Here is a 24,451-nt window from a genome sequence, read left to right on the forward strand (position 1 = left end):
GTAGGGGAGTGCAGCAACGGAGTAGCAGGCTGCAAGCAGCAGATCGGTGAATCGCAGAAAAGATGGTCAGAGTACCGTGGTCTCTAGAAGCAGAGTCTCGGGCAGCGAGGTCCCTCGGAGCAGAGTCTCGAGCAGCAATCCCAGAAGAGAGAATAGGCAGCAGTAGGACAACGGTGGAGGGATCTGAGGTCAGATACCTAGATGCCCACAAAACCGTGGTTTGTCCGTGCCCTTTTTATCCTTCTTTCCAGCCTTCCAGAGATTTCGGGACGGCTCGGGTCAGAGTCTTGTGACTTCCTCAGAGATGTCAATCTTCCTTGAGATGGGCCAACAGGAAAGACCACTTAAGGGCCATTAGTCCTCAGGGATGGCCATCTCCCTTGAGATAGGCCAACACAAAAAGACCACTCAAGGGCCATTGATCAGTATCTTATCTCCCTTTCGTAGCTCCCGGACTTGTCCATCTCCTGTGTGTCTCAGACAAAGGCAGTCCTGGAACCTTGGCCAGGACTTGCCTGAACTTGTCCATTTCAGCAAACTTTGAGACAGTAATGTAAAAAGCATGGCTTCTTACACCACCCCGTGACTCAAAGTTTGCTTAAAAAATTGACCACTGCTGATCCAGGATGGTGAGAAAAAGATAGCAAGCATGAGGGTAAAGGAAGGTGAGGGTGGGGAATTAAAATGTTTAATACAATCATTACAAAAGATTTCTTGATGTGCTCCACTTCTCCATCACTTGAGGAGGTTACAAAATACATGGACAATACAACACATTGGATAAGTTCAATGAAACATGGTATCATACACAAAACAAACATGAAAGTTGCGACAACACGCAATAGATAAAATAAGATGCATTTTACCCACAGTACACCTGGAAGACAGAGAAAAAGGTCAAGGTCTGGACTTTTCCAAGTTTGGACAGGAACACATATACCATCAGCAATTAGTTTAGCTTTACCATTATAAATCTTTAGACAACAGGTGGAATCATTTAATTTGACACAGGCATCTCCCAGTGATTCTTCAGGAGGGGTTGACACAAATATTACATAATGAATAAAAGATAGAAATTGAGAAAAAACAACCATACATTGAAAACAACCATACATTTAACAATGACCAATAGTAAAAAATAAACAAGTAAAACAATAGGGATATTTGTGTCAGGAGAACCTTCCACTTGAGCGTTTCCAAAACAGTTCAATTGCTGAGAGATATATACTAGTCTGGCAAGTCTAAGAACTGTTATAGTCACAACATAGTGTAGGATACCCCAGAATTTAAATCGTAGGGAGTAATCCCAGAAATATACACATTTCTTATCAAAAACGAAGACACTTTCCAACAACAGTGTTTTGAATGGAACTCCTGTACTGATGAGACACTGGAAAGCATCAGTGCAAAGGGTTTTATGATAAATTTCACTTTAGTGACCACATCTAACAGATATTAGATAGGTCCCATTGCTCATTTCCCAATTCATTAGGAATTTGGAAACACCATGGAGTTACATGCAAATCACCGTCAAGTTTGACCAAAAGAGGTGAAATATGGGGTTAAAAGGAATGATTACCACTGTGCAATGAGTACAAGAAAGCCAGGATAACCTGAAAAAAAAAAAACTTGGAACCCAATTGTGAAGTTTAAACAGATCCAAAGACTGATACCAATCACAACTCATAAGTACAGCAAACAAAACATAATACTATTGCAACCAAAATATGAAATAAAGAGGTATATCAGTATTTTAGCATGATCACATCTTCCAATTTTTCTGTCACAAAACACAAATGGTTAAAATCAGCTACAAGCCATTCTGTTCCGTGAAGGTCCTGCGGGGATCTTCTGTAAAAGAAAACAAGACAACTCGCCCTTTGGGGGCTTTGTTAATACAATTATCTTCTCCTTTTAGTCGTGAGCCTCCTAACAAACATCCATCCTTCACCCCCCCCCCCACCTCCCTCTCATCTGGGGGAGGGGGCGAAAGTATCAACTTTCCTTGGGCTTTTGTTCTGGCCACAAGTTAACTAATTTCTCTAGCCTGACTGTGGGTAATCCATTCATCAAATCTCGTGGAACGCCCTTTTGCCAGCCCAGTGTCCAGAGACGATTACGTTTATGATCAATATTTCTCCTACCTGTTCTTACTGGCAATGAGACCCTTCCAGTTCCACAGAGTTTTGGGCTAGGTGGCCTAGGAGCAAGGGTGGTCGCTGCGAGCCTTACCTCCCTTGGCTCAGATTTACTGGAAGAAGCCACAGGCCCATATTTCCTTTCATAATTAATCAACTCTTGGGCAACCTCCCCCCATGTCCATACCTTATACCCTGATTGCAAATGGCCTGAGGTGCCAGTTCTTTCTAATTCTGGCCGGGTTCTTTCTCCCTGAGGCATAGCTTGTATTTTTCCCTGCAGTTGTATACCTATGGGTTTCAGCGATTCTGGAAGTCCCCTGATTAATGGAGTCATCCGTTCAGGATCAACAGGCATCATCAAAGGTGATTCGTGCCGTGGCTGCAATTTCCTGTCATACATCATTTGCAGGCAAGCGGCCTTTTGGACACTTTCAACCAATTGGTCAACTGTCCCATTAATGGCAAGAGGGTCTCCCCTTTCTAAAGGGTTGAGACCACTAGCCCAGTAAGCAGCCCTCTGTGTTAGGGACCAGGGAGCACGGTTATCACCAGTAGTCAAAAATACTCCTGGCCCCCAATAACCCTCAGCCTCCTTTTCGGTTAACATAATTTGGTCTCCACCAGTTAAGCTGACTCTCCATACATATTCTGTTTCTGATTCCTTTGGAGAACGGCTAAAATCTTTTTTCAGTTTTGCTAATTCAGTGGCAGAAAAGGGAATTTCTTTAACATTCATTTGAGGATCCAGGTCCTCTCCGTTATCAAAGGTATATTCTGTTTTTATTAGAGGGCGCAGAGGGGCTATTGGGGTTTCAAACTTATCAAAATTTTCTTTTGCTTCTTTTAGTTCTTCCTGAGGATACAGTTTTTCTTGTGGTGCACCATGAATATCAGTGTCACCAGTATCTTTATATGTTAAAATTTCCTTAAAAGCCATCTGTAACAAGGCCGAATTATGTCTCTCTCTTTCCAATTGTACTTCTAGATTTCCAATTTGGTTTTGCAAAGCTTTCACAAGTTCCTGGGTTGCTTTAACTGTTTCTTGTAACGACTGTATAGTCTGGTTTTCCGCCTCAAACTGCTGGTCTCGGAACTCCACGGCTGCTTTTAAAGCAGCACCGAGTACTGCACAAATAAATGATTTGCCTTTCCCGGCTCGGGTACGAGCCCCATGTTGTAAAACGCAAATGCGGTCAGAAACAGCCTGCAAGTTATACCAATTTTCACGTGCCCAGTCCATCCCTGATGACGATGGCCGAGACGCGTGCTTTTCAAGGATATCAAACAACATATTTTCACCTTCCATATCAGATATAATTTTACTCACAACCAAAAATCTACAGGTAACGAAATCTACGCTGAGGGAGGAGGCGATTCCTTATCTCCTCAGAGAGGCAAACACTGAACAAAACCAACAACTGCTCAAAACACTCCTTTACACAAAAGACCAAATGACTCAATCAACACTTCCAAAGAAAGTGTAAACACCTCAATCGGTCCTGGCTATTCTGGCAAGCCACAACGAAAAACTTCAACATCCAAGCAAAAAAAAAGTTAGAAATAACTTCTAAGTTTCTCAAAAGTAATAAACTTCTTGGAGAAGCACACACCACTTCCACAAGAGGCTCACACACAAAAATTTTAAAACCAAAGGTACGTCACAAGATACTTAAAACCACCACAATGCAAAATAGTCTTCCCAGGGAGGCACACACGTGTAAAACAAAAGCAAACAGTACAAAATTAATTCACTCGTCCCCGAGAGGTATACACGTAAGAAAGAAAGTTTCAGAATGTGGAGCAGTCTTCCTGGAGAGGTGCACACGTCAAATTAAGTTATCACAATCGCTCCTTGCAACTCCAGGAGAAACAGAAAAGTTTTAGAGAAACTGGAAGGATAACACTCTCACGACGGCTATCCTGCCGACTACGCCAATAAAAAATGTCTCGCTCCAATTTAGGAGTGAGGCAAAGGTTCTTTTGATATGTTATGCCCGGCATGAGATTAAGAAGAAGAGCATTCAAATGTTGATCCAACCAGTTTATTGGAAATAATAGACAATTGAGGGGACGGGGAAGGGAGAGCGACGAATGCCAAAATTAGGGTGATGGGGAAGGGAAAGTAGGCGATAGAAAAAGGTAGAAAAGAGCAAGAATTACGTTAAAGCGGGGAAAAGTCACCTCCTGAATGCAGCAGCGTCTCGTAGCACGTTGTTAACGTTGGTCCGGGGCAAAATAAGCGTAGGGGAGTGCAGCAACGGAGTAGCAGGCTGCAAGCAGCAGATCGGTGAATCGCAGAAAAGATGGTCAGAGTACCGTGGTCTCTAGAAGCAGAGTCTCGGGCAGCGAGGTCCCTCGGAGCAGAGTCTCGAGCAGCAATCCCAGAAGAGAGAATAGGCAGCAGTAGGACAACGGTGGAGGGATCTGAGGTCAGATACCTAGATGCCCACAAAACCGTGGTTTGTCCGTGCCCTTTTTATCCTTCTTTCCAGCCTTCCAGAGATTTCGGGACGGCTCGGGTCAGAGTCTTGTGACTTCCTCAGAGATGTCAATCTTCCTTGAGATGGGCCAACAGGAAAGACCACTTAAGGGCCATTAGTCCTCAGGGATGGCCATCTCCATTGAGATAGGCCAACACAAAAAGACCACTCAAGGGCCATTGATCAGTATCTTATCTCCCTTTCGTAGCTCCCGGACTTGTCCATCTCCTGTGTGTCTCAGACAAAGGCAGTCCTGGAACCTTGGCCAGGACTTGCCTGAACTTGTCCATTTCAGCAAACTTTGAGACAGTAATGTAAAAAGCATGGCTTCTTACAGTAGGGATGAAAAGCATTAGTTTGGGAAGAAAACCATAGTTTTGCAAGGGTAAAGAGTGATACCTAAGAGAGACCTTTTTATTTCTGGTATAAGTATTGATATTATTATGAAATTTTTCTAAAATCTGTCAGAAAAGGATATCTCTGTTGGAAATGTCATTCTTTTTTAGATGAAAAGAGTTATTCTGGAAACAGTGTGTCATATTTGGCTACAAACGATAATTTTGTAGGGAAATCGATTTTCTTTGGAGATGAAAACCACCTTTACGTTTAGAAAATGCTGTTTGTAGAGATGAAAAACATTATTTTGGTAAGAAAACCATATTTTTGCCAGGGTAAAGAGTGATACTTAAGAGAGACCTTTTTATTTCTGGTATAAGTATTGATATTCCTGTGAAATTTTTCTAAAATCTGTCAGAAAAGGATATTTCTGTTGGAAATGTCATTCTTTTTTAGATGAAAAGAATTATTCTGGAAACAATGTGTCATATTTGGCTACAAATGATAATTTTGTAGAGAAATCGATATCTTTTGGTGATGAAAACCACCTTTACGTTTAGAAAAGGCTGTTTGTAGAGATGGAAAACATTATTTTGGTAAGAAAACCATATTTTTGCAAGGGTAAAGAGTGATACCTAAGAGAGACCTTTTTATTTCTGGTATAAGTATTGATATTCCTGTGAAATTTTTCTAAAATCTGTCAGAAAAGGATATATCTGTTGGAAATGTCTTTATTTTGTAGAGGGGAAAAGGTATTTCTGTTAGTAATGTCCTCAATTTGTAGAAGAGAAAAGGTATTCTGGAAACAATGTGTCATATTTTGCTACAAAGCCTCATTTTGTAGAGAAAATGTCTTCTTTTGGGGATGAAAACCAGTATTTCTGGGAAACAACGCTATTTTAAAGGGATAAAAAGCATTATTTTGGTGAGAAAACCATGTTGTTGCAAGGATAAAGAATGATTCTTAGGAGAGAACTTTTTATTTCTGGGATAGGTACTGATATTTGTGTGACATTCTTCTAAAATTTGTCAGAAATCGATATTTCTGTTGGAAATGTCCTTATTTTGAAGAGGGAAAGAGGTATTCCAATAACAGTGTTTCATATGTTGCTACAAGGGACCATTTGTAGAGAAAACAATTTCTATTGGGGATGAAAACCACTTTTTTGGGTAGAAAACGCTACTTGTAATGATGAAAAGCTTTGTATTGGTAAGAAAATGAATTTTTGGCAAGATTCAAGAGTGATACCTAAGAGAGAACACATTTTTTTCTGGTGTAAGTATTGATATGAGTGTGAAATACATCGGAAATTTTTTCTGAAATGGATAATTCTTATGTTAAGGTCATTATTTTGTAGGGGAAGACAGATATTCTGGAATCAATGAGTCATAATTTGTTACAAAGCATCATTTTAAAGAGAATGTGTCTTCTTTGGGGGATGAAAACCAGTAATTTAGGGAGAAATTGCTATTTGTAGGGATGAAAAGCATTAGTTTGGGAAGAAAACCATAGTTTTGCAAGGGTAAAGAGTGATACCTAAGAGAGACCTTTTCATTTCTGGGATAAGTGTCGATATTCAAGTGACCTACTTCTAAAATTTGTCAGAAATCGATATTTCTGTTGGAAATGTCATTCTTTTTTAGATGAAAAGAGTTATTCTGGAAACAATGTGTCATATTTAGCTACAAACGATAATTTTGTAGAGAAATCGATTTCTTTTGGTGATGAAAACCACCTTTACGTTTAGAAAATGCTGTTTGTAGAGATGAAAAACATTATTTTGGTAAGAAAACCATATTTTTGCCAGGGTAAAGAGTGATACTTAAGAGAGACCTTTTTATTTCTGGTATAAGTATTGATATTCCTGTGAAATTTTTCTAAAATCTGTCAGAAAAGGATATTTCTGTTGGAAATGTCATTCTTTTTTAGATGAAAAGAATTATTCTGGAAACAATGTGTCATATTTGGCTACAAATGATAATTTTGTAGAGAAATCGATATCTTTTGGTGATGAAAACCACCTTTACGTTTAGAAAAGGCTGTTTGTAGAGATGGAAAACATTATTTTGGTAAGAAAACCATATTTTTGCAAGGGTAAAGAGTGATACCTAAGAGAGACCTTTTTATTTCTGGTATAAGTATTGATATTCCTGTGAAATTTTTCTAAAATCTGTCAGAAAAGGATATATCTGTTGGAAATGTCCTTATTTTGTAGAGGGGAAAAGGTATTTCTGTTAGTAATGTCCTCAATTTGTAGAAGAGAAAAGGTATTCTGGAAACAATGTGTCATATTTTGCTACAAAGCCTCATTTTGTAGAGAAAATGTCTTCTTTTGGGGATGAAAACCAGTATTTCTGGGAAACAACGCTATTTTAAAGGGATAAAAAGCATTATTTTGGTGAGAAAACCATGTTGTTGCAAGGATAAAGAATGATTCTTAGGAGAGAATTTTTTATTTCTGGGATAGGTACTGATATTTGTGTGACATTCTTCTAAAATTTGTCAGAAATCGATATTTCTGTTGGAAATGTCCTTATTTTGAAGAGGGAAAAAGGTATTCCAATAACAGTGTTTCATATGTTGCTACAAGGGACCATTTGTAGAGAAAACGATTTCTATTGGGGATGAAAACCACTTTTGTGGGTAGAAAACGCTACTTGTAATGATGAAAAGCTTTGTATTGGTAAGAAAATGAATTTTTGGCAAGATTCAAGTGTGATACCTAAGAGAGAACACATTATTTTCTGGTGTAAGTATTGATATTAGTGTGAAATACATCGAAAATTTGTCTGAAATGGATAATTCTTATGTTGATGTCATTATTTTGTAGGGGAAGACAGATATTCTGGAATCAATGAGTCATAATTTGTTACAAAGCATCATTTTAAAGAGAATGTGTCTTCTTTGGGGGATGAAAACCAGTAATTTAGGGAGAAATTGCTATTTGTAGGGATGAAAAGCATTAGTTTGGGAAGAAAACCATAGTTTTGCAAGGGTAAAGAGTGATACCTAAGAGAGACCTTTTCATTTCTGGGATAAGTGTCGATATTCAAGTGACCTACTTCTAAAATTTGTCAGAAATCGATATTTCTGTTGGAAATGTCATTCTTTTTTAGATGAAAAGAGTTATTCTGGAAACAATGTGTCATATTTAGCTAAAAACGATAATTTTGTAGAGAAATCGATTTCTTTTGGTGATGAAAACCACCTTTACGTTTAGAAAAGGCTGTTTGTAGAGATGGAAAACATTATTTTGGTAAGAAAACCATATTTTTGCAAGGGTAAAGAGTGATACCTAAGAGAGACCTTTTTATTTCTGGTGTAAGTATTGATATTCCTGTGAAATTTTTCTAAAATCTGTCAGAAAAGGATATTTCTGTTGGAAATGTCATTCTTTTTTAGATGAAAAGAATTATTCTGGAAACAATGTGTCATATTTGGCTACAAACGATAATTTTGTAGAGAAATCGATTTCTTTTGGTGATGAAAACCACCTTTACGTTTAGAAAATGCTGTTTGTAGAGATGGAAAACATTATTTTGGTAAGAAAACCATATTTTTGCAAGGGTAAAGTGTGATACCTAAGAGAGACCTTTTTATTTCTGGTATAAGTATTGATATTCCTGTGAAATTTTTCTAAAATCTGTCAGAAAAGGATATATCTGTTGGAAATGTCCTTATTTTGTAGAGGGGAAAAGGTATTTCTGTTAGTAATGTCCTCAATTTGTAGAAGAGAAAAGGTATTCTGGAAACAATGTGTCATATTTTGCTACAAAGCCTCATTTTGTAGAGAAAATGTCTTCTTTTGGGGATGAAAACCAGTATTTCTGGGAAACAACGCTATTTTAAAGGGATAAAAAGCATCATTTTGGTGAGAAAACCATGTCCTTGCAAGGATAAAGATTGATTCTTAGGAGAGAATTTTTTATTTCTGGGATAGGTACTGATATTTGTGTGACATTCTTCTAAAATTTGTCAGAAATCGATATTTCTGTTGGAAATGTCCTTATTTTGAAGAGGGAAAAAGGTATTCCAATAACAGTGTTTCATATGTTGCTACAAGGGACCATTTGTAGAGAAAACGATTTCTATTGGGGATGAAAACCACTTTTGTGGGTAGAAAACGCTACTTGTAATGATGAAAAGCTTTGTATTGGTAAGAAAATGAATTTTTGGCAAGATTCAAGTGTGATACCTAAGAGAGAACACATTATTTTCTGGTGTAAGTATTGATATTAGTGTGAAATACATCGAAAATTTGTCTGAAATGGATAATTCTTATGTTGATGTCATTATTTTGTAGGGGAAGACAGATATTCTGGAATCAATGAGTCATAATTTGTTACAAAGCATCATTTTAAAGAGAATGTGTCTTCTTTTGGGGATGAAAACCAGTAATTTAGGGAGAAATTGCTATTTGTAGGGATGAAAAGCATTAGTTTGGGAAGAAAACCATAGTTTTGCAAGGGTAAAGAGTGATACCTAAGAGAGACCTTTTCATTTCTGGGATAAGTGTCGATATTCAAGTGACCTACTTCTAAAATTTGTCAGAAATCGATATTTCTGTTGGAAATGTCATTCTTTTTTAGATGAAAAGAGTTATTCTGGAAACAATGTGTCATATTTAGCTACAAACGATAATTTTGTAGAGAAATCGATTTGTTTTGGTGATGAAAACCACCTTTACGTTTAGAAAATGCTGTTTGTAGAGATGGAAAACATTATTTTGGTAAGAAAACCATATTTTTGCAAGGGTAAAGAGTGATACCTAAGAGAGACCTTTTTATTTCTGGTATAAGTATTGATATTCCTGTGAAATTTTTCTAAAATCTGTCAGAAAAGGATATTTCTGTTGGAAATGTCATTCTTTTTTAGATGAAAAGAATTATTCTGGAAACAATGTGTCATATTTGGCTACAAACGATAATTTTGTAGAGAAATCGATTTCTTTTGGTGATGAAAACCACCTTTACGTTTTGAAAATGCTGTTTGTAGAGATGGAAAACATTATTTTGGTAAGAAAACCATATTTTTGCAAAGGTAAAGAGTGATACCTAAGAGAGACCTTTTTATTTCTGGTATAAGTATTGATATTCCTGTGAAATTTTTCTAAAATCTGTCAGAAAAGGATATATCTGTTGGAAATGTCCTTATTTTGTAGAGGGGAAAAGGTATTTCTGTTAGTAATGTCCTCAATTTGTAGAAGAGAAAAGGTATTCTGGAAACAATGTGTCATATTTTGCTACAAAGCCTCATTTTGTAGAGAAAATGTCTTCTTTTGGGGATGAAAACCAGTATTTCTGGGAAACAACGCTATTTTAAAGGGATAAAAAGCATCATTTTGGTGAGAAAACCATGTCCTTGCAAGGATAAAGATTGATTCTTAGGAGAGAATTTTTTATTTCTGGGATAGGTACTGATATTTGTGTGACATTCTTCTAAAATTTGTCAGAAATCGATATTTCTGTTGGAAATGTCCTTATTTTGAAGAGGGAAAAAGGTATTCCAATAACAGTGTTTCATATGTTGCTACAAGGGACCATTTGTAGAGAAAACGATTTCTATTGGGGATGAAAACCACTTTTGTGGGTAGAAAACGCTACTTGTAATGATGAAAAGCTTTGTATTGGTAAGAAAATGAATTTTTGGCAAGATTCAAGTGTGATACCTAAGAGAGAACACATTATTTTCTGGTGTAAGTATTGATATTAGTGTGAAATACATCGAAAATTTGTCTGAAATGGATAATTCTTATGTTGATGTCATTATTTTGTAGGGGAAGACAGATATTCTGGAATCAATGAGTCATAATTTGTTACAAAGCATCATTTTAAAGAGAATGTGTCTTCTTTTGGGGATGAAAACCAGTAATTTAGGGAGAAATTGCTATTTGTAGGGATGAAAAGCATTAGTTTGGGAAGAAAACCATAGTTTTGCAAGGGTAAAGAGTGATACCTAAGAGAGACCTTTTCATTTCTGGGATAAGTGTCGATATTCAAGTGACCTACTTCTAAAATTTGTCAGAAATCGATATTTCTGTTGGAAATGTCATTCTTTTTTAGATGAAAAGAGTTATTCTGGAAACAATGTGTCATATTTAGCTACAAACGATAATTTTGTAGAGAAATCGATTTGTTTTGGTGATGAAAACCACCTTTACGTTTAGAAAATGCTGTTTGTAGAGATGGAAAACATTATTTTGGTAAGAAAACCATATTTTTGCAAGGGTAAAGAGTGATACCTAAGAGAGACCTTTTTATTTCTGGTATAAGTATTGATATTCCTGTGAAATTTTTCTAAAATCTGTCAGAAAAGGATATTTCTGTTGGAAATGTCATTCTTTTTTAGATGAAAAGAATTATTCTGGAAACAATGTGTCATATTTGGCTACAAACGATAATTTTGTAGAGAAATCGATTTCTTTTGGTGATGAAAACCACCTTTACGTTTTGAAAATGCTGTTTGTAGAGATGGAAAACATTATTTTGGTAAGAAAACCATATTTTTGCAAAGGTAAAGAGTGATACCTAAGAGAGACCTTTTTATTTCTGGTATAAGTATTGATATTCCTGTGAAATTTTTCTAAAATCTGTCAGAAAAGGATATATCTGTTGGAAATGTCCTTATTTTGTAGAGGGGAAAAGGTATTTCTGTTAGTAATGTCCTCAATTTGAAGAAGAGAAAAGGTATTCTGGAAACAATGTGTCATATTTTGCTACAAAGCCTCATTTTGTAGAGAAAATGTCTTCTTTTGGGGATGAAAACCAGTATTTCTGGGAAACAACGCTATTTTAAAGGGATAAAAAGCATCATTTTGGTGAGAAAACCATGTCCTTGCAAGGATAAAGATTGATTCTTAGGAGAGAATTTTTTATTTCTGGGATAGGTACTGATATTTGTGTGACATTCTTCTAAAATTTGTCAGAAATCGATATTTCTGTTGGAAATGTCCTTATTTTGAAGAGGGAAAAAGGTATTCCAATAACAGTGTTTCATATGTTGCTACAAGGGACCATTTGTAGAGAAAACGATTTCTATTGGGGATGAAAACCACTTTTGTGGGTAGAAAACGCTACTTGTAATGATGAAAAGCTTTGTATTGGTAAGAAAATGAATTTTTGGCAAGATTCAAGTGTGATACCTAAGAGAGAACACATTATTTTCTGGTGTAAGTATTGATATTAGTGTGAAATACATCGAAAATTTGTCTGAAATGGATAATTCTTATGTTGATGTCATTATTTTGTAGGGGAAGACAGATATTCTGGAATCAATGAGTCATAATTTGTTACAAAGCATCATTTTAAAGAGAATGTGTCTTCTTTTGGGGATGAAAACCAGTAATTTAGGGAGAAATTGCTATTTGTAGGGATGAAAAGCATTAGTTTGGGAAGAAAACCATAGTTTTGCAAGGGTAAAGAGTGATACCTAAGAGAGACCTTTTCATTTCTGGGATAAGTGTCGATATTCAAGTGACATACTTCTAAAATTTGTCAGAAATCGATATTTCTGTTGGAAATGTCATTCTTTTTTAGATGAAAAGAGTTATTCTGGAAACAATGTGTCATATTTAGCTACAAACGATAATTTTGTAGAGAAATCGATTTCTTTTGGTGATGAAAACCACCTTTACGTTTAGAAAATGCTGTTTGTAGAGATGGAAAACATTATTTTGGTAAGAAAACCATATTTTTGCAAGGGTAAAGAGTGATACCTAAGAGAGACCTTTTTATTTCTGGTATAAGTATTGATATTCCTGTGAAATTTTTCTAAAATCTGTCAGAAAAGGATATTTCTGTTGGAAATGTCATTCTTTTTTAGATGAAAAGAATTATTCTGGAAACAATGTGTCATATTTGGCTACAAATGATAATTTTGTAGAGAAATCGATATTTTTGGTGATGAAAACCACCTTTAAGTTTAGAAAATGCTGTTTGTAGAGATGGAAAACATTATTTTGGTAAGAAAACCATATTTTTGCAAGGGTAAAGAGTGATACCTAAGAGAGACCTTTTTATTTCTGGTATAAGTATTGATATTCCTGTGAAATTTTTCTAAAATCTGACAGAAAAGGATATTTCTGTTGGAAATGTCATTCTTTTTTAGATGAAAAGAATTATTCTGGAAACAATGTGTCATATTTGGCTACAAATGATAATTTTGTAGAGAAATCGATATTTTTGGTGATGAAAACCACCTTTAAGTTTAGAAAAGGCTGTTTGTAGAGATGGAAAACATTATTTTGGTAAGAAAACCATATTTTTGCAAGGGTAAAGAGTGATACCTAAGAGAGACCTTTTTATTTCTGGTATAAGTATTGATATTCCTGTGAAATTTTTCTAAAATCTGTCAGAAAAGGATATATCTGTTGGAAATGTCCTTATTTTGTAGAGGGGAAAAGGTATTTCTGTTAGTAATGTCCTCAATTTGTAGAAGAGAAAAGGTATTCTGGAAACAATGTGTCATATTTTGCTACGAAGCCTCATTTTGTAGAGAAAATGTCTTCTTTTGGGGATGAAAACCAGTATTTCTGGGAAACAACGCTATTTTAAAGGGATAAAAAGCATTATTTTGGTGAGAAAACCATGTTGTTGCAAGGATAAAGAATGATTCTTAGGAGAGAATTTTTTATTTCTGGGATAGGTACTGATATTTGTGTGACATTCTTCTAAAATTTGTCAGAAATCGATATTTCTGTTGGAAATGTCCTTATTTTGAAGAGGGAAAAAGGTATTCCAATAACAGTGTTTCATATGTTGCTACAAGGGACCATTTGTAGAGAAAACGATTTCTATTGGGGATGAAAACCACTTTTGTGGGTAGAAAACGCTACTTGTAATGATGAAAAGCTTTGTATTGGTAAGAAAATGAATTTTTGGCAAGATTCAAGTGTGATACCTAAGAGAGAACACATTATTTTCTGGTGTAAGTATTGATATTAGTGTGAAATACATCGAAAATTTGTCTGAAATGGATAATTCTTATGTTGATGTCATTATTTTGTAGGGGAAGACAGATATTCTGGAATCAATGAGTCATAATTTGTTACAAAGCATCATTTTAAAGAGAATGTGTCTTCTTTGGGGGATGAAAACCAGTAATTTAGGGAGAAATTGCTATTTGTAGGGATGAAAAGCATTAGTTTGGGAAGAAAACCATAGTTTTGCAAGGGTAAAGAGTGATACCTAAGAGAGACCTTTTCATTTCTGGGATAAGTGTCGATATTCAAGTGACCTACTTCTAAAATTTGTCAGAAATCGATATTTCTGTTGGAAATGTCATTCTTTTTTAGATGAAAAGAGTTATTCTGGAAACAATGTGTCATATTTAGCTACAAACGATAATTTTGTAGAGAAATCGATTTCTTTTGGTGATGAAAACCACCTTTACGTTTAGAAAATGCTGTTTGTAGAGATGGAAAACATTATTTTGGTAAGAAAACCATATTTTTGCAAGGGTAAAGAGTGATACCTAAGAGAGACCTTTTTATTTCTGGTATAAGTATTGATATTCCTGTGAAATTTTTCTAAAATCTGTCAGAAAAGGATATTTCTGTTGGAAATGTCATTCTTTTTTAGATGAAAAGAATTATTCTGGAAACAATGTGTCATATTTGGCTACAAACGATAATTTTGTAGAGAAATCGATTTCTTTTGGTGATGAAAACCACCTTTACGTTTTGAAAATGCTGTTTGTAGAGATGGAAAACATTATTTTGGTAAGAAAACCATATTTTTGCAAGGGTAAAGTGTGATACCTAAGAGAGACCTTTTTATTTCTGGTATAAGTATTGATATTCCTGTGAAATTTTTCTAAAATCTGTCAGAAAAGGATATATCTGTTGGAAATGTCCTTATTTTGTAGAGGGGAAAAGGTATTTCTGTTAGTAATGTCCTCAATTTGTAGAAGAGAAAAGGTATTCTGGAAACAATGTGTCATATTTTGCTACAAAGCCTCATTTTGTAGAGAAAATGTCTTCTTTTGGGGATGAAAACCAGTATTTCTGGGAAACAACGCTATTTTAAAGGGATAAAAAGCATCATTTTGGTGAGAAAACCATGTCCTTGCAAGGATAAAGATTGATTCTTAGGAGAGAATTTTTTATTTCTGGGATAGGTACTGATATTTGTGTGACATTCTTCTAAAATTTGTCAGAAATCGATATTTCTGTTGGAAATGTCCTTATTTTGAAGAGGGAAAAAGGTATTCCAATAACAGTGTTTCATATGTTGCTACAAGGGACCATTTGTAGAGAAAACGATTTCTATTGGGGATGAAAACCACTTTTGTGGGTAGAAAACGCTACTTGTAATGATGAAATGCTTTGTATTGGTAAGAAAATGAATTTTTGGCAAGATTCAAGTGTGATACCTAAGAGAGAACACATTATTTTCTGGTGTAAGTATTGATATTAGTGTGAAATACATCGAAAATTTGTCTGAAATGGATAATTCTTATGTTGATGTCATTATTTTGTAGGGGAAGACAGATATTCTGGAATCAATGAGTCATAATTTGTTACAAAGCATCATTTTAAAGAGAATGTGTCTTCTTTTGGGGATGAAAACCAGTAATTTAGGGAGAAATTGCTATTTGTAGGGATGAAAAGCATTAGTTTGGGAAGAAAACCATAGTTTTGCAAGGGTAAAGAGTGATACCTAAGAGAGACCTTTTCATTTCTGGGATAAGTGTCGATATTCAAGTGACCTACTTCTAAAATTTGTCAGAAATCGATATTTCTGTTGGAAATGTCATTCTTTTTTAGATGAAAAGAGTTATTCTGGAAACAATGTGTCATATTTAGCTACAAACGATAATTTTGTAGAGAAATCGATTTGTTTTGGTGATGAAAACCACCTTTACGTTTAGAAAATGCTGTTTGTAGAGATGGAAAACATTATTTTGGTAAGAAAACCATATTTTTGCAAGGGTAAAGAGTGATACCTAAGAGAGACCTTTTTATTTCTGGTATAAGTATTGATATTCCTGTGAAATTTTTCTAAAATCTGTCAGAAAAGGATATTTCTGTTGGAAATGTCATTCTTTTTTAGATGAAAAGAATTATTCTGGAAACAATGTGTCATATTTGGCTACAAACGATAATTTTGTAGAGAAATCGATTTCTTTTGGTGATGAAAACCACCTTTACGTTTTGAAAATGCTGTTTGTAGAGATGGAAAACATTATTTTGGTAAGAAAACCATATTTTTGCAAAGGTAAAGAGTGATACCTAAGAGAGACCTTTTTATTTCTGGTATAAGTATTGATATTCCTGTGAAATTTTTCTAAAATCTGTCAGAAAAGGATATATCTGTTGGAAATGTCCTTATTTTGTAGAGGGGAAAAGGTATTTCTGTTAGTAATGTCCTCAATTTGTAGAAGAGAAAAGGTATTCTGGAAACAATGTGTCATATTTTGCTACAAAGCCTCATTTTGTAGAGAAAATGTCTTCTTTTGGGGATGAAAACCAGTATTTCTGGGAAACAACGCTATTTTAAAGGGATAAAAAGCATCATTTTGGTGAGAAAACCATGTCCTTGCAAGGATAAAGATTGATTCTTAGGAGAGAATTTTTTATTTCTGGGATAGGTACTGATATTTGTGTGACATTCTTCTAAAATTTGTCAGAAATCGATATTTCTGTTGGAAATGTCCTTATTTTGAAGAGGGAAAAAGGTATTCCAATAACAGTGTTTCATATGTTGCTACAAGGGACCATTTGTAGAGAAAACGATTTCTATTGGGGATGAAAACCACTTTTTTGGGTAGAAAATGCTACTTGTAATGATGAAAAGCTTTGTATTGGTAAGAAAATGAATTTTTGGCAAGATTCAAGTGTGATACCTAAGAGAGAACACAATTTTTTCTGGTGTAAGTATTGATATTAGTGTGAAATACATCGAAAATTTGTCTGAAATGGATAATTCTTATGTTGATGTCATTATTTTGTAGGGGAAGACAGATATTCTGGAATCAATGAGTCATAATTTGTTACAAAGCATCATTTTAAAGAGAATGTGTCTTCTTTTGGGGATGAAAACCAGTAATTTAGGGAGAAATTGCTATTTGTAGGGATGAAAAGCATTAGTTTGGGAAGAAAACCATAGTTTTGCAAGGGTAAAGAGTGATACCTAAGAGAGACCTTTTCATTTCTGGGATAAGTGTCGATATTCAAGTGACCTACTTCTAAAATTTGTCAGAAATCGATATTTCTGTTGGAAATGTCATTCTTTTTTAGATGAAAAGAGTTATTCTGGAAACAATGTGTCATATTTAGCTACAAACGATAATTTTGTAGAGAAATCGATTTCTTTTGGTGATGAAAACCACCTTTACGTTTAGAAAATGCTGTTTGTAGAGATGGAAAACATTATTTTGGTAAGAAAACCATATTTTTGCAAGGGTAAAGAGTGATACCTAAGAGAGACCTTTTTATTTCTGGTATAAGTATTGATATTCCTGTGAAATTTTTCTAAAATCTGTCAGAAAAGGATATTTCTGTTGGAAATGTCATTCTTTTTTAGATGAAAAGAATTATTCTGGAAACAATGTGTCATATTTGTCTACAAACGATAATTTTGTAGAGAAATCGATTACTTTTGGTGATGAAAACCACCTTTACGTTTTGAAAATGCTGTTTGTAGAGATGGAAAACATTATTTTGGTAAGAAAACCATATTTTTGCAAAGGTAAAGAGTGATACCTAAGAGAGACCTTTTTATTTCTGGTATAAGTATTGATATTCCTGTGAAATTTTTCTAAAATCTGTCAGAAAAGGATATATCTGTTGGAAATGTCTTTATTTTGTAGAGGGGAAAAGGTATTTCTGTTAGTAATGTCCTCAATTTGTAGAAGAGAAAAGGTATTCTGGAAACAATGTGTCATATTTTGCTACAAAGCCTCATTTTGTAGAGAAAATGTCTTCTTTTGGGGATGAAAACCAGTATTTCTGGGAAACAACGCTATTTTAAAGGGATAAAAAGCATCATTTTGGTGAGAAAACCATGTCCTTGCAAGGATAAAGATTGATTCTTAGGAGAGAATTTTTTATTTCTGGGATAGGTACTGATATTTGTGTGACATTCTTCTAAAATTTGTCAGAAATCGATATTTCTGTTGGAAATGTCCTTATTTTGAAGAGGGAAAAAGGTATTCCAATAACAGTGTTTCATATGTTGCTACAAGGGACCATTTGTAGAGAAAACGATTTCTATTGGGGATGAAAACCACTTTTGTGGGTAGAAAACGCTACTTGTAATGATGAAAAGCTTTGTATTGGTAAGAAAATGAATTTTTAGCAAGATTCAAGTGTGATACCTAAGAGAGAACACATTATTTTCTGGTGTAAGTATTGATATTAGTGTGAAATACATCGAAAATTTGTCTGAAATGGATAATTCTTATGTTGATGTCATTATTTTGTAGGGGAAGACAGATATTCTGGAATCAATGAGTCATAATTTGTTACAAAGCATCATTTTAAAGAGAATGTGTCTTCTTTTGGGGATGAAAACCAGTAATTTAGGGAGAAATTGCTATTTGTAGGGATGAAAAGCATTAGTTTGAGAAGAAAACCATAGTTTTGCAAGGGTAAAGAGTGATACCTAAGAGAGACCTTTTCATTTCTGGGATAAGTGTCGATATTCAAGTGACCTACTTCTAAAATTTGTCAGAAATCGATATTTCTGTTGGAAATGTCATTCTTTTTTAGATGAAAAGAGTTATTCTGGAAACAATGTGTCATATTTAGCTACAAACGATAATTTTGTAGAGAAATCGATTTCTTTTGGTGATGAAAACCACCTTTACGTTTAGAAAATGCTGTTTGTAGAGATGGAAAACATTATTTTGGTAAGAAAACCATATTTTTGCAAGGGTAAAGAGTGATACCTAAGAGAGACCTTTTTATTTCTGGTATAAGTATTGATATTCCTGTGAAATTTTTCTAAAATCTGTCAGAAAAGGATATATCTGTTGGAAATGTCCTTATTTTATAGAGGGGAAAAGGTATTTCTGTTAGTAATGTCCTCAATTTGTAGAAGAGAAAAGGTATTCTGGAGCAATGTGTCATATTTTGCTACAAAGCCTCATTTTGTAGAGAAAATGTCTTCTTTTGAGGATGAAAACCAGTATTTCTGGGAAACAACGCTATTTTAAAGGATAAAAAGCATTATTTTGGTGAGAAAACCATGTTTTTGCAAGGATAAAGAATGATTCTTAGGAGAGAACTTTTTATTTCTGGGATAGGTACTGATATTTGTGTGACATTCTTCTATAATTTGTCAGAAATCGATATTTCTGTTGGAAATGTCCTTATTTTGAAGAGGGAAAGAGGTATTCCAATAACAGTGTTTCATATGTTGCTGCAAGGGACCATTTGTAGAGAAAACGATTTCTATTGGGGATGAAAACCACTTTTTTGGGTAGAAAACGCTACTTGTAATGTTGAAAAGCTTTGTATTGGTAAGAAAAAGAATTTTTGGCAAGATTGAAGAGTGATACCTAAGAGAGAACACATTTTTTTTCTGGTGTAAGTATTGATATTAGTGTGAAATACATCGGAAATTTGTCTCCAAATGGATAATTATTATGTTAATGTCATTATTTTGTAGGGGAAGACAGATATTCTGGAATCAATGAGTCATAATTTGTTACAAAGCATCATTTTAATGAGAATGTGTCTTCTTTTGGGAATGAAAACCAGTAATTTAGGGAGAAATTGCTATTTGTAGGGATGAAAAGCATTAGTTTGGGAAGAAAACCATAGTTTTGCAAGGGTAAAGAGTGATACCTAAGAGAGACCTTTTCATTTCTGGGATAAGTGTCGATATTCAAGTGACCTACTTCTAAAATTTGTCAGAAATCGATATTTCTGTTGGAAATGTCATTCTTTTTTAGATGAAAAGAGTTATTCTGGAAACAATGTGTCATATTTAGCTACAAACGATAATTTTGTAGAGAAATCGATTTCTTTTGGTGATGAAAACCACCTTTACGTTTAGAAAATGCTGTTTGTAGAGATGGAAAACATTATTTTGGTAAGAAAACCATATTTTTGCAAGGGTAAAGAGTGATACCTAAGAGAGACCTTTTTATTTCTGGTATAAGTATTGATATTCCTGTGAAATTTTTCTAAAATCTGTCAGAAAAGGATATATCTGTTGGAAATGTCCTTATTTTATAGAGGGGAAAAGGTATTTCTGTTAGTAATGTCCTCAATTTGTAGAAGAGAAAAGGTGTTCTGGAGCAATGTGTCATATTTTGCTACAAAGCCTCATTTTGTAGAGAAAATGTCTTCTTTTGAGGATGAAAACCAGTATTTCTGGGAAACAACGCTATTTTAAAGGATAAAAAGCATTATTTTGGTGAGAAAACCATGTTTTTGCAAGGATAAAGAATGATTCTTAGGAGAGAACTTTTTATTTCTGGGATAGGTACTGATATTTGTGTGACATTCTTCTATAATTTGTCAGAAATCGATATTTCTGTTGGAAATGTCCTTATTTTGAAGAGGGAAAGAGGTATTCCAATAACAGTGTTTCATATGTTGCTGCAAGGGACCATTTGTAGAGAAAACGATTTCTATTGGGGATGAAAACCACTTTTTTGGGTAGAAAACGCTACTTGTAATGTTGAAAAGCTTTGTATTGGTAAGAAAAAGAATTTTTGGCAAGATTGAAGAGTGATACCTAAGAGAGAACACATTTTTTTTCTGGTGTAAGTATTGATATTAGTGTGAAATACATCGAAAATTTGCCTGAAATGGATAATTCTTATATTGATGTCATTTTTTTGGGGGGGAAGACAAATATTCTGGAATCAATGAGTCATAATTTGTTACAAAGCATCATTTTAATGAGAATGTGTCTTCTTTTGGGAATGAAAACCAGTAATTTAGGGAGAAATTGCTATTTGTAGGGATGAAAAGCATTAGTTTGGGAAGAAAACCATAGTTTTGCCAGGGTAAAGAGTGATACCTAAGAGAGACCTTTTTATTTCTGGTATAAGTATTGATATTCCTGTGAAATTTTTCTAAAATCTGTCAGAAAAGGATATTTCTGTTGGAAATGTCATTCTTTTTTAGATGAAAAGAGTTATTCTGGAAACAATGTGTCATATTTGGATACAAATGATAATTTTGTAGAGAAATCGATATCTTTTGGTGATGAAAACCACCTTTACGTTTAGAAAAGGCTGTTTGTAGAGATGGAAAACATTATTTTGGTAAGAAAACCATATTTTTGCAAGGGTAAAGAGTGATACCTAAGAGAGACCTTTTTATTTCTGGTATAAGTATTGATATTCCTGAGAAATTTTTCTAAAATCTGTCAGAAAAGGATATATCTGTTGGAAATGTCCTTATTTTGTAGAGGGGAAAAGGTATTTCTGTTAGTAATGTCCTCAATTTGTAGAAGAGAAAAGGTATTCTGGAAACAATGTGTCATATTTTGCTACAAAGCCTCATTTTGTAGAGAAAATGTCTTCTTTTGGGGATGAAAACCAGTATTTCTGGGAAACAATGCTTTTTTAAATAGATAAAAAGCATTATTTTGGTGAGAAAACCATGTTATTGAAAGGATAAAGAATGGCTCTTATGAGAGAATTTTTTATTTCTGGGATAGGTACTGATATTTGTGTGACATTCTTCAAAAATTTGTCAGAAATCGATATTTCTGTTGGAAATGTCCTTATTTTGAAGAGGGAAAAAGGTATTCCAATAACAGTGTTTCATATGTTGCTACAAGGGACCATTTGTAGAGAAAACGATTTCTATTGGGGATGAAAACCACTTTTTTGGGTAGAAAACGCTACTTGTAATGATGAAAAGCTTTGTATTGGTAAGAAAATGAATTTTTGGCAAGATTCAAGAGTGATACCTAAGAGAGATCACATTTTTTTCTGGTGTAAGTATTGATATTAGTGTGAAATACATCGAAAATTTGTCTGAAATGGATAATTCTTATGTTGATGTCATTATTTTGTAGGGGAAGACAGATATTCTGGAATCAATGAGTCATAATTTGTTACAAAGCATCATTTTAAAGAGAATGTGTCTTCTTTGGGGGATGAAAACCAGTAATTTAGGGAGAAATTGCTATTTGTAGGGATGAAAAGCATTAGTTTGGGAAGAAAACCATAGTTTTGCAAGGGTAAAGAGTGATACCTAAGAGAGACCTTTTTATTTCTGGTATAAGTATTGATATTCCTGTGAAATTTTTCTAAAATCTGTCAGAAAAGGATATTTCTGTTGGAAATGTCATTCTTTTTTAGATGAAAAGAGTTATTCTGGAAACAATGTGTCATATTTGGCTACAAACGATAATTTTGTAGAGAAATCGATATCTTTTGGTGATGAAAACCACCTTTACGTTTAGAAAAGGCTGTTTGTAGAGATGGAAAACATTATTTTGGTAAGAAAACCATATTTTTGCAAGGGTAAAGAGTGATACCTAAGAGAGACCTTTTTATTTCTGGTATAAGTATTGATATTATTATGAAATTTTTCTAAAATCTGTCAGAAAAGGATATCTCTGTTGGAAATGTCATTCTTTTTTAGATGAAAAGTGTTATTCTGGAAACAGTGTGTCATATTTGGCTACAAACGATAATTTCGTAGGGAAATCGATTTCTTTTGGTGATGAAAACCACCTTTACGTTTAGAAAATGCTGTTTGTAGAGATGAAAAACATTATTTTGGTAAGAAAACCATATTTTTGCCAGGGTAAAGAGTGATACCTAAGAGAGACCTTTTTATTTCTGGTATAAGTATTGATATTCCTGTGAAATTTTTCTAAAATCTGTCAGAAAAGGATATTTCTGTTGGAAATGTCATTCTTTTTTAGATGAAAAGAGTTATTCTGGAAACAATGTGTCATATTTGGATACAAATGATAATTTTGTAGAGAAATCGATATCTTTTGGTGATGAAAACCACCTTTACGTTTAGAAAAGGCTGTTTGTAGAGATGGAAAACATTATTTTGGTAAGAAAACCATATTTTTGCAAGGGTAAAGAGTGATACCTAAGAGAGACCTTTTTATTTCTGGTATAAGTATTGATATTCCTGAGAAATTTTTCTAAAATCTGTCAGAAAAGGATATATCTGTTGGAAAGGTCCTTATTTTGTAGAGGGGAAAAGGTATTTCTGTTAGTAATGTCCTCAATTTGTAGAAGAGAAAAGGTATTCTGGAAACAATGTGTCATATTTTGCTACAAAGCCTCATTTTGTAGAGAAAATGTCTTCTTTTGGGGATGAAAACCAGTATTTCTGGGAAACAACACTTTTTTAAAGGGATAAAAAGCATTATTTTGGTGAGAAAACCATGTTATTGAAAGGATAAAGAATGATTCTTATGAGAGAATTTTTTATTTCTGGGATAGGTACTGATATTTGTGTGACATTCTTCTAAAATTTGTCAGAAATCGATATTTCTGTTGGAAATGTCCTTATTTTGAAGAGGGAAAAAGGTATTCCAATAACAGTGTTTCATATGTTGCTACAAGGGACCATTTGTAGAGAAAACGATTTCTATTGGGGATGAAAACCACTTTTTTGGGTAGAAAACGCTACTTGTAATGATGAAAAGCTTTGTATTGGTAAGAAAATGAATTTTTGGCAAGATTCAAGAGTGATACCTAAGAGAGAACACATTTTTTTCTGGTGTAAGTATTGATATGAGTGTGAAATACATCGGAAAATTTGTCTGAAATGGATAATTCTTATGTTGATGTCATTATTTTGTAGGGGAAGACAGATATTCTGGAATCAATGAGTCATAATTTGTTACAAAGCATCATTTTAAAGAGAATGTGTCTTCTTTGGGGGATGAAAACCAGTAATTTAGGGAGAAATTGCTATTTGTAGGGATGAAAAGCATTAGTTTGAGAAGAAAACCATAGTTTTGCAAGGATGAAGAGTGATACCTAAGAGTGTACTTTTCGTTTCTGGGATAAGTGTTGATATTCATGTGACCTACTTCTAAAATTTGTCAGAAATCGATATTTCTGTTGGAAATGTCATTCTTTTTTAGATGAAAAGAGTTATTCTGGAAACAATGTGTCATATTTGGCTACAAACGATAATTTTGTAGAGAAATCGATTTCTTTTGGTGATGAAAACCACCTTTACGTTTAGAAAATGCTGTTTGTAGAGATGAAAAACATTATTTTGGTAAGAAAACCATATTTTTGCAAGGGTAAAGAGTGATACCTAAGAGAGACCTTTTTATTTCTGGTATAAGTATTGATATTCCTGTGAAATTTTTCTAAAATCTGTCAGAAAAGGATATATCTGTTGGAAATGTCCTTATTTTGTAGAGAAGAAAAGGTATTTCTGTTAGTAATGTCCTCAATTTGTAGAAGAGAAAAGGTATTCTGGAAACAATGTGTCATATTTTGCTACAAAGCCTCATTTTGTAGAGAAAATGTCTTCTTTTGGGGATGAAAACCAGTATTTCTGGGAAACAACGCTATTTTAAAGGGATAAAAAGCAT

At 34.1% G+C, this 24,451-nt stretch overlaps 1 protein-coding gene across 1 annotated transcript; it reads right to left on the minus strand.

Moving 5' to 3' along the window:
* Positions 1–973: 973 nt before the first annotated feature.
* LOC146754642 (uncharacterized) lies at positions 974–3,937 on the minus strand. Its single transcript, XM_085527875.1, has one exon. It carries the CDS (start codon positions 3,445–3,447, stop codon positions 1,996–1,998), a length of 1,452 nt encoding a protein of 483 aa, XP_085384001.1. The 5' UTR covers positions 3,448–3,937; the 3' UTR covers positions 974–1,995.
* Positions 3,938–24,451: the final 20,514 nt, after the last annotated feature.

This window comes from Coturnix japonica, chromosome W (genome assembly GCF_054131305.1).
Source record: "Coturnix japonica strain WE chromosome W, WE-NBRP24, whole genome shotgun sequence".
NCBI classification, from domain to species: domain Eukaryota; kingdom Metazoa; phylum Chordata; class Aves; order Galliformes; family Phasianidae; genus Coturnix; species Coturnix japonica.

Excerpts from the sequence above, each read along its gene's own strand:
- LOC146754642 (XM_085527875.1), bottom strand. The coding sequence starts at position 3,447 with ATGGAAGGTGAAAATATGTTGTTTGATATCCTTGAAAAGCACGCGTCT.